Source organism: Schistocerca piceifrons, chromosome 3 (assembly GCF_021461385.2).
Source record: "Schistocerca piceifrons isolate TAMUIC-IGC-003096 chromosome 3, iqSchPice1.1, whole genome shotgun sequence".
In the NCBI taxonomy this organism is placed as follows: domain Eukaryota; kingdom Metazoa; phylum Arthropoda; class Insecta; order Orthoptera; family Acrididae; genus Schistocerca; species Schistocerca piceifrons.
The window spans coordinates 943777107-943792603 of record NC_060140.1 but is presented as its reverse complement, the minus strand read 5'-3'; the positions used below and the strand labels follow the sequence as shown (position 1 = coordinate 943792603).

The 15497-nt window shown below is 37.3% G+C and overlaps 1 protein-coding gene across 1 annotated transcript in view; it reads left to right on the top strand.

The window, feature by feature from the left end:
* LOC124789244 (steroid transmembrane transporter SLC22A24-like) overlaps nt 1–11193 on the top strand; it is an 80953-nt gene extending 69760 nt beyond the window's left edge. The window contains exons 6-7 of the mRNA XM_047256538.1: nt 9148–9362; nt 10784–11193. Coding sequence (XP_047112494.1) covers nt 9148–9362; nt 10784–11193 — 625 coding nt within the window. The remainder of the gene's footprint in view (nt 1–9147; nt 9363–10783) is intronic.
* Nucleotides 11194–15497: the final 4304 nt, after the last annotated feature.

Here is a 15497-nt window from a genome sequence, read left to right as displayed (position 1 = left end):
GAGTCTAGCTCACAGCACCCACTGAGACCACAGTACATAGCCTGCATAACAGTCAGATTAGTACAGTCTTTTTACATTCCAAGTCTGATAATACTAAACCAGAGAACACTACACACATATGCTCACACTATGTTTCATAAGTTCTAATACCTGAAATGTTCCTTTCATTGTGTCACATGAAATCACACTCATAGGTATGGCCAGAATCCACCCTCTCACATCAATGTGTGGCATGTGATACAAACTACACGACATTAATCAAAAACGTCTATTTGCCAATTGGAATTAAATCCCTTCTCTGCTACTCAATTGGGTAACTATAAATAAGGGTCACCATTCTTGTTTTGACCTGTGGGACAGAGTTAAGCTTCTAGTTACTTCAATGTCAAAAATCAAAGCCCTACAACAATCCCACTGCTTTAGAAAGAATTCGAGGCCCAAGCACTGAAATGGAATTCTACACCATCTCCATCTGGTTCTTAGCAAATTCTGCAGTAATCCCCACATAACAAAACCAGAAATGCATTTGACTGTCAAGAACAGAAAAAAATCTCACTAAATGACAATGCTCAAATTTCCACAGAAACAAATGGAATTTATCTGCTTAAATTAAAACCTCAACAAATTAATTGCCTTCAGTGAAACACCAACATCAAGCTAGCTACTGGCTCCATTACCTGATGTAAGGGCTCTGCCCACTGGGCATGTGCATGCGCACTTGAAGGCAACACTCTCCTAAAAAACCCGAAAATGTCTGAGGAGAAATCCACATTGGCTTACAGGATCACACTTCCAATTCTTGTAGACTTTCCATACTGGAAAAATAGCTCAGCTGATCACCAGTTACTGACATCAGAAACATACTTTAGAATACCACCTCCACTCCAGAGGACACACATTTCTTACAGCCCACAAGGGTACCTGGTCAATTTCTGGAAATTGCAAGTTCCAAGTCACTCCATGAAATTATTTAACACTAGGCTTTCCAGACAATCAGACTTCAGCTCTTCATTGGCCACTTCCTGTTTCCGCTAATAGAGCTTCTACAAGGTGCTGTTTCCTAAGAGAACTTAAAGAAATATTAGAAAACACTGGCCATTTTGGGAAAAAATATTTGCCCTTGAAATCGGCCTATCTGGCTCTGACCTGTGAGTTTACAAACTTGGTTTGGTCTTAGCTGGAATACGAGCAAGTCACATGGCAGAGTCTAGAGTATTGCACATCGGGATTAGGTGACATAGGTGACAGGAAACGGAAGAGAAATTCCAGTTATGGAGGAGACATGCATGCCTGTCAGTGAGTGACACTACCAGGTACTGAATATAACTGGAAGTACATAAAAAATACTAAAATTGAATATAATGGGCTCTCAAAGAATACAAGGATATGTAATTTTACATCCTGATGTCATGAGTTCATAGCAACAGCGCACTTAATTTTATGACCACTAGTACACTAGTAACAAAGCTACTTGTAAACTATAATTTATATGACCACTAGTACACTAGTAACAAAGCTACTTGAAAACTATAATTTAACAGACATTTAAAATTATACTGCTGGAAAACCAAGGCAACTATACCCTTCATTGTTATGTAAATGTGAAGCTTATCTGCAGGGTGTTAAAAAACGTGTTGAATATTTTGAGGTGTGGTACTACCCACCAAAACAAGAAAAAAAAAAACAAAAAAAAAGCCATCAAGTAGACATGGACCCTAAAATGCATAACTTAATAGTTAAGAGCCCATGATCAACAAAAGAGATGTATTTCACAGAAGCCAGGATGAACAAATGCTCATAGCTCTTAAGGTATGCATTTTATAGCCTTTGTTTACTACACTTTTTTCCCTTTTTTGGGTAGTACCACCTTTCAAAATATTTGACACTTTTTTCTACACTCTGTATACAGTAACCACATAATAAACTAGTTACCTGAAACTCTTGTGTTACTAGAATAATGATGACTTTAATTAACATGTTTCAGTCACGTGAATTAAAGCCAGCTACAATCCACAGAATACATAGCATGATGTCAGCATGTGTCCCGTCTTACCTTTAACCTTTCCTAAAATATGTTCAATATTTGTGGCATTTATCTGCCAAATTATTTATTATGTTCATAGTTTAAATCATATCATTATATGTAAATCATTCACAATCTAAATCTGGTGTGTCTTAAGTCTCAACTGAATGTATCATATGGAAGGGCAGAAGTGTGTTTATATTTTTCGTGTGACATAGTCATTTGAATATTTATGTTTCTTTACATTTCATTCATCTTAACATAGTGCATGATGCCACCACTCAGTGTTTTTTATTGATAACTGCTATAATAGTCATGATAGAATGATTTGAAAGGTGGAAGAGTAATCAGCATGAGAAAATGCTTATATTTTATATGTTGTATCTTAATGAAACACATATGTTTATTGATGACACTCATTTTAACAATTTTACCAGCATAGCCCGGTTTCTGAGGTTTGAAGTAGGTGATGTTGGAGCACCTCGTTATCTTTTGCTGGTGTCTCTTGCTTGAGGGAGGGCCCTGGGAGTCAGCGGTGTATGGAGACAAAAGTTGGAAAAGAGGGGAGGGGGGAGGGGGGGGAGGAAAGTGGGGAAGACTTTGGCATGCCCAATGTCAGAGCACATTTATCCACTGGCTGTCCTCTGTGGAGCATACATGTTGGGAATTCTCCAGGCTGCCTGTGTGATGGGACAGACAATGGGAGCAGCTCTGCAGATGCAACCAAACAGCTGAAACTGTATGATGTGTGTGATATTAATGTGTTTGTTTGTTGAAACAAGTACATGGAAACCTTCATGAAATGTTCATATGGCATTGTTGGCCGGGATGCCCCATCGAGAGAAGTTCAGCCTCCGAGTGCAAGTCTTACTTCAGTGACACCACATTGGGTGACTTGTGTGCCACTGATGAGGATGAAATGATGATGAGGACAACATAACACCCGATCTATGAGCAGAGAAACTCTCCAACCCGGCCAGGGATCGAACACAGGCCTGCCGCATGGGAGGCAAGCATGTTACCGATCAGTTAAGCATGCGGACTGTTTAACGATGCCAATGCCAAACTTGTTATAATGTCTAAATAAATACAGCCTGCAATAAGCATATACAACACATACGGGAGTCCTTGAGCAATTTGATATGTTAATACACTAAACTATTCCTTGTCTGTGGTTAACAACTGCAATGTAATAAACACGACCATAATTGTTTTAAGAAGTAAACTATAATGGGATAAGTGGGCTGCTTCATTTTTACTTTGCACAATTGGGCTATTTTTAATTTCGAGTCATTTTTACTTAGTAAAAGTATGCTAGTTGCCTCCTCCATTTTCTATCATGCAACAATAATGAAACGGTATCAGGTACAGAAGGCAACGGCCTTGCCGCAGTGGATACACCGATTCCCGTGAGATAACCGAAGTTAAGCGCTGTCAGGCGTGGTCGGCACTTCGATGGGTGACCATCCAGGCCACCATGCGCTGTTGCCATTTTTTGGGGTGCACTCAGCCTCATGATTCCAATTGAGGAGCTACTCGACCAAATAGTAGCAGCTTCGGTCAAGAATACCATCATAACGACTGGGAGAGTGGTGTGCTGACACCACGCCCCTCCTATCTGCATCCTCCTCTGAGGATGACACGGCAGTCGGATGGTCTTGATGGGCCACTTGTGGCCTGTAGATGGAGTGGATATCAGGTACAGAAGCTGATTCCTCTTTGGGTGAGGGTGAGGGGATGGGAACTTATAAGGGCAAGTTAAGTCATACAGAGCACCATCTTCTGATCAGCCACCGTCTTGAAAACATTTCGACATAGTTGCTGCATTATGATGTAATAGTTTCACCATCTTGGAAAAATCAGTCAATTGTGCAGGCTGTGCCCACATCCCCAACCACTAGCACAATGACCCATCACCCATCTTTTAATTGCTGTGATTTATATGGAGGGCAATAGGTTTCGAGCAGTGGATGAAGAGGAGGGGAAAAGTACTGTATCTTGTGAAAGAAAAGGGAAATGTATCTGTTCGTAAAGACAAGTAAGAGATCCTGTAGTAGTAGCACACTACAAAAGCAACTCAAAATGACTAACAAAAGTTATTAAAAAATCAAGGAACATATAGATCATATCAGAAATTAGTAATTCTGACAACAGATTTAGGGCAATATGGAACACAGTGAAATGAGAGACAGGACAACCAGCCACAGAACAGGATAACATCACCACTGAACTGCATGTAAGGGCTATAAATGATGAGTCACAGGTAGAAAATATATTTCACAGTCATTTCTTAAATGTTGTAGAAAGTACAAGGACAAACAGTTCAAGAGAAAAATGACAGCAGTATGTCGACAAAGTGGTCTCATAAAATTCATTCGCATCAATTAATTCCAAATTCTTCTTCTGAAATTAAGAAAATTATGTATTCTCTCAAGAACAGACGTTCATCTGGTTTGGAGTGTGCTTCCAATAGATTACTAAATGTGTTGTTGTTGTGGTCTTCAGTCCTGAGACTGGTTTGATGCAGCTCTCCATGCTACTCCATCCTGTGCAAGCTTCATCATCTCCCAGTAGCTACTGCAACCTACATCCTTCTGAATCTGCTTAGAGTATTCATCTCTTGGTCTCACTCTATGATTTTTAACCTCCACGCTGCTCTCCAATACTAAATTGGTGATCCCTTTATGCCTCAGAACATGTCCTACCAACTGATCCCTTTCTTCTAGTCAAGTTGTGCCACAAATTCCTCTTCTCCCCAATTCTGTTCAGTACCTCCTCATTAGTTATGTGCTCTACCCATCTAATTTTCAGAATTCTTCATTTTTAAAGCTTCTATTCTCTTCTTGTCTAAACTATTTATTGTCCATGTTTCACTTCTATACATGGCTACACTCAATACAAATACTTTCAGAGAAGACTTCCTGAACTTAAATCTATACTCAATGTTAACAAATTTATATGTTCCCATATAATAAGCCCTGCCTTATTTGAAATATATTACACGTCACTAACTCAGGGCATTTTCCCACAGAGACTGAAATATGACATTGTTCAAAATGTTCAAATGTGTGTGAAATCTTATGGGACTTAACTGCTAAGGTCATCAGTCCCTAAGCTTACACACTACTTAACCTAAATTATCCTAAGGACAAACACACACACCCATGCCCGAGGGAGGACTCGAACCTCCGCCGGGACCAGCTGCACAGTCATGAGGTGTCAGTTACTACTGACCTATTTAACTACTGACATCATTTCCCAAAGGTTTTGAGAAGGTGGTGTATTCTATAATAGTATCTCACCTAAACAACAACAATATCCCAGCAAATCATAGATCACAGGATTTCAGTAGAATTGCTGCTCTGAGAATGCCATTTACCTGTTTGCTCCCTGAATTTTATAAGTCTTAAATAACAAAACAACATTGGTTGATACTTTCTGTGACCTTTAGAAGGCATTTCACTGTGTGACTCGCAATATTCTCCTAGAAAACAAAAGTTTTAGGGGATTGACAGTGCACACAACCAATGTATAATGTCATATGTAACCAAAAGAATGTAGAAAGTTGTTCTTAGTAAATCAACCAATGTAGTTTGGGAACTTTATTGTGACTGTGGAGAAATCATATATGGAGTTCCCTAAGGCATAATTTTAGGTCCACTATTGTTCCATGTATATGTAATGGCCTTCCATCTAATACAAAACTACGAGAATTAGTTCATTTTGTTGATGGATCTAGTATTTTAATCAGTCAAGGCATACATAGTGTAACAGAAGAAACAGTAAACAATTTTCTTCAGTGTCATTGACTGGTTTTCTGCGAATGGTCTCACCATCAATTTTAAGAAAATACAACATGTTCCGTTCTGCGCACCCAGGGGTACAAAACCAATGATAAGTGTAACGGGTGGATAAGAAATAATTTACTGGATGGAAACTTCAAAATTATTTGCTGTCCCTATTAATGAGAATTTAAATTGGAAAAAGCACATTTTGGAACTCCCAAAATGAGTTCATCCACATTTGCACTTAGGATCATTGCAAATTTTGATTAGAGACAAATAAGTAAGATGACATATTTTGGTATTTTCATTCAACAATGTTATGTGAAATTATAGTATAGGGTAACTTTTCTTTAAGAAAGGAAGTCTCCATTGCTCAAAAATGTACTTTAAGAATAATATGTGCTGATCACCCACAATCATCTTTGAACATCTGTTTAAAGAGATGGGCACTCTGACTACAGCACTGCTTCACAGTATATTTATTCCTTTGTGAAGTATGTTGTAAATAATCCACTACAGCTCAAAAAGGACAATGCTGTACATAATTACAACACCAGAAGGAAACAGAACACTCATTACTCCACATTAAGGTTGTCTTAAACACAAAAAGGGGTGTAGAATGCCGCTATTTAAAATTCTAATAATCTACCCAGTGATGTTAAGTGCCTGACAGACAGCAAAGTAAAATTTGTCCTTGACTACTCCTCCAACTCCATAAAAGAATCTGTATTATTGTAATGTGCAAAAGGTATTGGATAGGAATTACTAACTCACATCTGTGGAGTTAACATTTAAAAAAAGATTTACAAGTGTTCAGTATGTAGCCACATTTACAATTTAATTTGCAGTGTAAATGTAAAATGACTTATTCCACAACATTAAAATTTATCATGCAAATGATCCATGGAACATGGGACTAACTAACAAACAACTAACAATACTTGAATGGCCTCTCTGCTCATTATTCTTTTTGTTACAATTACTCAAGATTTTCCATTTTTAAATTCCCTTTCAAACATTGTCTTCTTTTATACAGGTTTCTGCTTTGTCTTTATTAGTTCCACATATAGCAAATCTGTTATTATATGCACCTAGTAAAACAATATTCCCATGAGATTATAAAATGTAAGCTATGTGTACAATTCTGTGATATCAAAATGTATGTATGAAGTCATCATTAATGTAAGGTTGCAGTATCTCTTTCGATCTGAAGATGCAAATCACACATCAGCTCAAGCTAAGATGTGGATCACACATAATCCGAATTCACACCTATGCTAGCACAACATGTAAACTTTGACTGACACATTTTTCACAATACTCCTCACAGATTATCATTGCAGCAACACTTATTTACAGTGTAATCTCCCTTTTTGGAAACAGTAGCACTGCATTCGCATGTGATGGCTCATTTCTTCTGCCTTCTTTTAGTCCCAGTCCTATTCACAGAATAAATTATCTAAATTATCTGAGTTTGCTTGCTAGCCCTCAATCCTAATTCTGAATGACAAAAGTGGTCAAGTTTTTGCGCAACTGATATTTGTATTGTGAATAATAGTGAAGTAATTGCCGCCTAATGACACATTCATGCATATAGTCATTTGGATAACTATTGTGTGCACTTTGCTTCTGGATGCTTGGATCCCACTCTGCTGAGCAATGAGTGTCTACTGCTGTACGTTAACTTGCATGCTATCAACTTTCAAGGATGGTTTGATAAACCCGGTAAAAAAAAAAAAAAAAAAAAAAAAAAAAAGAAGTGATCCTCCAGCTTTTTCATCCCACTGGAAGAAAAGGCCCTGTCAAACACTGTACAATACCCATTGATTCTTCCCAGAAAACCAAAGTTTTAAGTAAAGGAGCATGAAGACATCACTTAGGGCAGTGTCTGGTGAACAGCGTGGATGAGGAACCAATTCAAAGCCCAATTTGTGCACTTTCATTATAGTTATTGCTGAAGTGTGAGATGGTGCACTATCCTGGTGAAAGAGCACTGTTTTGTGTTCTAAGCTTGGTCTTCTTTTCAGCCAATGATACAGTAATGAAGCATAATAGGGTCTAGGTATGGTCTGCCTTTTTCCAAGTAATCTATCAGGATTATTCCTTGTAAATCCAAAAAACAGTGGCCATCACCTTACCAGCTGACAAAGTTGTCTTTGCCTTCTTCATTGCACTTTCACCCACCTTTGGCCGGTGTTTTGACTGTAGTTTTGACTCTTGTGTGTAATGATAGATACAGGTTTCATCAACGGTCAATAATCAGTGCAAAAAGTATTGTAGATTGCGATTATACATCACCAGACATTGTACTGAAATGTTGTGCCGGATGCACTCTTGGTCAACTGTAAGTAATTGCAACACCCACCTCGCGCACAGCTTCTTCATAACCAATTCTCCATGCTGGATATTATGCACTAACACAGTTGAAATACCTAGAGTCTCAACAATCTCATGAATTTTCATTCGGGATTCTTGGCCTACCATATTGTGGATTTTGTCAATGGTTTCCTTTGTAGTGACCTCAACTGGATGGCAGGAGGGTACTTCATCTTCTGTGCTTGTCTGGCCACGTTTAAAATCATTACCGAGTATTCAATGATGGTTCAGAGTCCATGTCAACTTCATCCAATTCTGTTTTGATTTGTGCGGCAGTCCAATCCTTCAAATGAAGATGTTAAAGCAGCACGAAACTTAAGTTTTCTCCTCCTTCAATTGTAGTCGATACACTGACCAATTCAGACAGCTGTCAACAATGAACTGTGTGCAGTACATTGTTGAAATTCTTTATACAGTCCTTGGAATAATCAAGCTTACCACCCCGAAGGTGCAACAAAAATATTCCATTCTTTTACAGAAATTTAGATGGTATATCAAACCACCCTTGTACTCAACATTTTGCTTGCACATCTCATTACATTTTCCATCATCACTGTTATTTCTTTCTCCTTCCCATTGTTAGTAAATTTAATGACATTACTAACAAGTCATCACAGCTGCTCACAAAGGAATATTCTGTGATCAACTTTCAGTGCTGGAAATGTGATGCAAGAATGTGCACTACATGCGGCTGGAATCATTATACCTACTTAGGTGACTTTGTTAGTTCCCAGTACAGCTGTGTCCACAGCTCGCTTTGTGGGGCGGAAAGGTCACTGTAGAAGTTCCATCTTTAAAATAATGCTAAAACAGTGCATTATGTTTACTGTTGCTAGAAATTTAGCCTTATAATAAATTGTAATTCCCGTTTCTAATAAAGTAAATATTCAAAATGTGTTGAAAAGAGTGTCATCGTTTCGAAATTTGTTGAATGAGACCAAATAATGTTTTGGTTGTTACTAGGTCGGTGCACCTGCTGACCACATACTCACCAGTGATAGCAGTGAGCCAGCTGAGTGTGAACCCTTTCCTGGGAATAGTCGTGCAGGGTGCAGCCCAGTTCCCCGCCTACTACATAGTGAACTACTGTGCAGCAAGGTTTGGCCGCCGTTGGTGTGGCGTGGCCAGTGCACTGTTGGCTGCAGCGACCAGTGCCATCATATCCTGTCTGCTAACCGGTGAGCTGTACCTGATTTGTCTCTGTAGTCTTAATCTACATCATACTACACTGTTTTCTATGAACTAAGACAAGGAACTAACTGCCCTATAAAGAGTCATCAGAAAAATGCCTGTTTAACAAACAACTATCTGTTCTAGGTAGTTTTCAGAGAAGGCATTTAGGACTGTTTCACAGGAAGTCTTTTCACAATCACAACTAAGAAAGGGTCATTCCATGTCAAGTCACCCAGGCCTTGACACCAACCATGTCAGATTTTGATGAAACTTGGTACAATTACTTCTTTTATCATCCTGAAAGCACTTGTAAATTTTTTTTGCTTTATCTCTTATAGTTTTTTTTATATAAATTTTTAAAGTTTTTAGATTTGGCGTTGTTTCAGCAGTCGGAAATCGTAACTTAAACGTGTCCTCACAACTAAAAAACATTTGTATATTAAAGAATACTCAAGATATCAGTATGAAATTTCAGGATAAGTTTGCGTATTATATCTAAATGTCAAAAAAATTACCATAAAAATATATTAAAATCTTCCAAATGAAAAAAATTTACAAGTTTTTTAATATTGTTTTTTTTTAGCTAATGGATGTTTCATTTTACAAAAACTGCAATATCTAGAGTCTCAGACCTGATAGAAAGTTCAAATTTGTTTTAAAATACTCTTAATTGTATAGGCTATTAGATAAAAGAAAAATTATGTTGGCTTTTTAACCTGTTTAATAGTTATCTATTTTTTAAAATAATATTAATTATATTTTAAAAATAAAAAGTACCAAGTGACTTAGGCACCGAAAATAAGTTTTTGTCTTCTTGGAGTAACAATGTACACTTGGATTTTGTTTTGTTACTCCTGTGTTTCGAAGTAAAAAATTATTAGTGTTAAATAGTGCTTGGATTGTATTTTATTAAGTTTATTCGAACTTTCAGTAAGTACTGTTACTTAGTTTACAGAGATTCTTTTCCAATATCCTATAAAAGTAACCAGAACAGTAATCAGACCAAAAGTGAAATCAGTATGTCAGATATTCAAACCTGTAGCGTAGGGTTATTTAAAAAATCTGACTGTTTCCAAACAACTTACACACCTTCAAAAAAGTTACAACCGGTATCTGAATTGAGTGAGGAAGAAAAAGATTTGATCCACTTACGATCTGGAATTAATCTGTGTGAATTTAAGAATATATGTTCACACCACAGCCTCTACTTTTTAAATGTTTTTGAAAAGTATCAAACAACATGTGTAGACCCACTAAAAAAAACAGAAAAAGCCCATCAAAAAATCATTGAGAAGTGTAGGCTTGGATCTTTCTAAACAATTACTGACAAAAAATATTAGCATAAAACCTGGACAAAAGCTTTGCTCAACATGCCGTAACTTTTGTGAGTAAAAATTAAGAGTTGAAGTCAATGAAAGTGAAACAGATGATGAAGTCATGGTTGAATTAGAATCATTGGAATCCAGAAATGACTCCCTCGTACAAACAAGCATTGCTCCTGATAATTTAGGTTTAACACCGATAAAGCTTCATGGCTTGTCAGAACAAAGTAAAGGGTCTTATTTTAAAAGGAAGGTTAGCAGTATTGAAAAGACTGCAAAAAAGGCGGTTTCAAAAGCATTAAAATATGATGCACCAAGTTCTGATGATGACAAAGAAGATACAAGTGTGGTTGAGAAAGCAAAGGATTTTGATGTAATGATTTCTCTTATGAAAGAGAGCATTTCATGTGTTGGGAGGTCTAGAAAAATCCAGATTCTGACCTTGGCTCCAGATTCTTGGAGTCGAAATAAAGTGATGAAAGAATTTAATGTAAGTGAGTACATGGTGCGATAAGCTAGAAAGTTAAAATCTGAAAAGGGTATTTTGGAAACTCCTGGTCCAAAAAAGGTAAAACTCTTTCTGAAAATACAATAAGACTTGTAACAGATTTTTATGAAAAGTATGAAAGTTCCGGAGTGCTACCTGGAACAAAAGACAAAGTAAGTGTTCAAAAAAATGTGTACATGCAAATAAGACTCATTTTGTGTAACTTGAGAGAACTCTATTATTCTTTCAAATGGGAGAAGCCCGAGGTAGAAGTAGGATTTTCAACATTTTGTTTCTTGAGACCTAAATGGTGTATCCTTGCTGGTGCTGCAGGCACACACACTGTATGTGTATGCAGTATCCACCAGAATGTTTGAACTATTACTGGATGCTGTGAAAATTGAAGAATCTTATAAAGACCTAATTGAGATGCTTGTGTGCAACACGGAAAACCAAAACTGCATGCTACATCATTGCCACAGCTGTCCTGCAAATACTGCACTAACTGAGCACTTAACTGAAAAACTAAGTGAAGATTATGATTTAGAAGAAGAAATTGTAATCAGTCAGTGGGTTAACACAGACAGGGCAGAAATGATCAAACAGTCTATTAGTGTTGAAGACTACATTTCTTTATTGGCTAGGTCATTGGAAAAGCTCACCCCGCACTCGTTTATAGCAAAATCTCAATCAGCAGCCTTTAAAAGATTGAAACAAGACCCACCACCCAAAACAGCAATTATTGTGATGGATTTCAGTGAAAATTATTCCTTTGTTACACAAAATGAGATCCATAGTTACCACTGGAATAGAGGTGGTTGTACTCTACACCCAGTTGGAGTTTTTCTATGAAATGAGGAAAACAATGTTTTTGTTTCCAACCACTGTTTTATTAGTGATGACCAAGAACATGACACTATTTTTGTTAACTTTGTACAAAAAGAAATTACAAAGTGGCTCTCATTACATCATACTGACATTGACTCAGTTCACTACTTTACAGATGGTTGTGCTGGGCAGTACAAAAATAGAAACAGTTTTAAAAATTTGACTGAACACTTGAGAGACTTTAATTTGAAGGCCCAACACTCTTTTTTTTCGCAATAAGTCATGGGAAGTCAATTTGTGATGGCCTAGGAGGAACTATTAAAAGAATTTTATGGAAAGCCAGTCTACAGCTTTCAGATGAAGAACAAATAATGACAGCAATCGATGTGCACAAGTTTTGTAAAAAAAATATTGAAAACATTCATTTCCACTTTATTGACAAAAAGGAAGCTGATTTGCTACGGTTAAAACTAGAAAAACGTTTTTCAGCAACCCGAACCATTCCTGGAACAAGAAGTTTTCATAACTTCAAACCACTTCCAACAAACAACCTTGAAATTAGAAGGACTACAGATAGTGTAAAACCCTCCTTAGTCTTTTCTTTCCATTCTTCTTCTAATTGGGTTCGTGTTGAACCATCCATAAATAGCTATGTGGCTGCAAATTATGATGGTAACTGGTACTTTGGACTGGTAAAAACAATATTCAATGATGAAGAAGATGCAGAAATTCTATTTCTACATCCTTCAGGACCAGCTGCATCATTTTATTGGCCTGAAAGAGAAGATTCTTGCATAGTGCCTTTGGAGCACATAGTCTGTGTAGTAGACGCACCTCAATCAAGCGGTACTGGAAGAATGTATTGCTTCAAAAAAGACTATCAAAAGAACTGAAAGCTCTTGGATGAAGTGGAAAAACAGTTTGAATCAGCATTAATGTTTATTAAAAAGATAAAATTACTCAAAAAATTCAATGTTTCAAGCAGTCAGTTAGATTATACATAAGTGTCGTAAGTACACTATCTTTGTACATAATTCTAATGTAATCTACTATAATTAATAAACATGTTAAAAAGCCATCATTATTTTTGTTTTATCAAGTAGCCTATATGTTTAAGAGTAAATTAAAACAAATTTGAGCATTCTATCAGGTCTGAGACTCTAGATATTGCAGTTCCTATAAAACAAAACATCTGTTAAAAAAAAAAGAAAAAAATACATTTTTTTTCATAGAAAATATTAATATATTTTAATAGTATCATTTTTATCTTCAAATATGTATAATAAATAAACTTGCTGCAAAAATTCATGATGATATCTAAAAGAGTTTTTAAGATAAGCAATTTTAAAGTTTTGAATACAAATTAAATTTACCATTTCCGAAGGTTTGGAAAACGCAAAACATAAAAACTTTAAAAATTTATAAAAAAACTATTAAGAGATACAGCAAAAAAAATTGCAGGTGTTGTCAGGATGGTATTAGGACCATTTGAGCCAAATTTCATGAAAATCTAAGGAGGTGGGTGTAAAATTTATTTTTTATTGGGTGATTTGATATGGAATGACCCAAACTGTAATTTTCCCAATTGATTGTTGCATTGTTAAAGTCTCCATCATTGATTACAATATGATAGGGAGACTGAAGTACAAGTGAAATGAGGTTTTCTCTGAAGTTTTTGGTTACATCAGAAAATGAGTCTGGTGGGCGGTAGGAAAACCCAATTATCATTTTATGTACACCACTAACACTGAGTCTTGCCCAAACAGACTCAAATTCCATCTTGGTGAATTTGAGCTTCTTGTCAAGTGCAACAAATACACCACCTCCACTTCCCGTTTGCCTATCCTTTTAATATACACTCAACATTTTCCCAAAAATCTCACTGCTATCAATTTCAGGTTTCAACCAGCGTTCTGTACCTACTATTATGTGGGATTCACTGCTTTTCACAAGCACGTCAAACTCTGGCACTTTGTTGGGAATGCTTTGGCAGTTTACCATTAGGATTTTAATACTCTCACCTGTGAGAAGAATTTCTTTCGATCTTACACTGATGTTTCTGGGTATCCAACAGCTACTGTTACTGGATTGGACGGAGAGTCACCTAATCTAAAAACCCTTAAATGCACCCGCACACCGTCAGCTACCTGTGCAGCAGCTTCTGATGTATAGTGCACATTTGACCTATTTACGGAGACCACACAGTTGTCAACCCCATGGAGCAAGTCCAGGAAGTTGCAGCCTAGCTGGTCACAGAATATTTGAAGTATCTCGTTCCATCCTTCCACTCGATTCAGAACCAGAGGGCCACGATCAGTTCTGGGGACAATTCTTCAAACTGTGGGCTTCGTTGGAACTCCACATGAATGGCTAGTCTTCTCAACCTTCTCTGCCAGACACTGGAGCAACCCAAAATGACTTTGGAGCTCAGACAACACGCATCATTTGTTCCGATGTGCGCCACTAACTCCAGTTGGTTACACCCAGTTCCCTCAATGGCTGCTGGAGTAGCCTCTTCAGCATGTTGAATGAGGCCCCTAGGTATGTACACTGACTGCACCTGATGTCCTTTCCTACCCTTTGCTGCCATTTCCTTAAGGAATACCATCATTTGCCGTATGTTTGAACTGCCAATGATTAATAGACCCTACCCTTTTGCATCTGCCGCCTCCTGACACGGGGAAGAAGAGTTTTCCCCAAAACAGGTAAAGTGATTCCCACTGGTTAGTGTCAGTTTCGGTGAAAGCACCTCAAACTTGTTGGTTGGGGTTTTGGCCCCCTTCCACCCTGTGCACAATGCATATATATACCACTGACATGCCACTCGCAGGCAAGTGGATTAGTAATGGTAGATCCTGTACTTTCTGCAGAGGAGACAGGATCAACAGAATAGGATAGTACTTGAGGTACCTCTGGTACAGGTATCACATACACACGACTCTCGGGAACTCTTCCAGCAGCAATTCGCAGCAGCCGCCAATCATTTGAAAGTAGTCTGGACGATTTCCACCTTCTTACGAGTGGCAACCAACTCATCCCATGTTTGAGAACAGTATTCACAATGGGCTGCATTCTGCCTAGTGCAATGTGTTACTAGGCAGTGAACAAATAACTTTAAATTAAGCCCACTGTTTATCTTTTAATCCGTTGCATTCTTATAGGGAATTAGCAACCTTTTATCTAACGGATTAAAAGTAGCAAATAATACACAAAACTAGATTTCTTTTAAGGCAAAACAAAAACGTGTTAAAAATTAACCGTTTCCTAAAAGGTTTTGAGATTAGTTATAGTTGTTAGCCAACTGGAAAACAGGGATAATTTATGGCAAATGCAGATTATATATATATATATATATATATATATATATATAGAGAGAGAGAGAGAGAGAGAGAGAGAGAGAGAGAGAGAGCGCGAGCTACTCCTCTTTAAGGGAAAACTAGATGCAACGCAACTTGTTAGTTAGAAAATCTGCTACAGTAACTAAATCACAAACGCCGATTTGC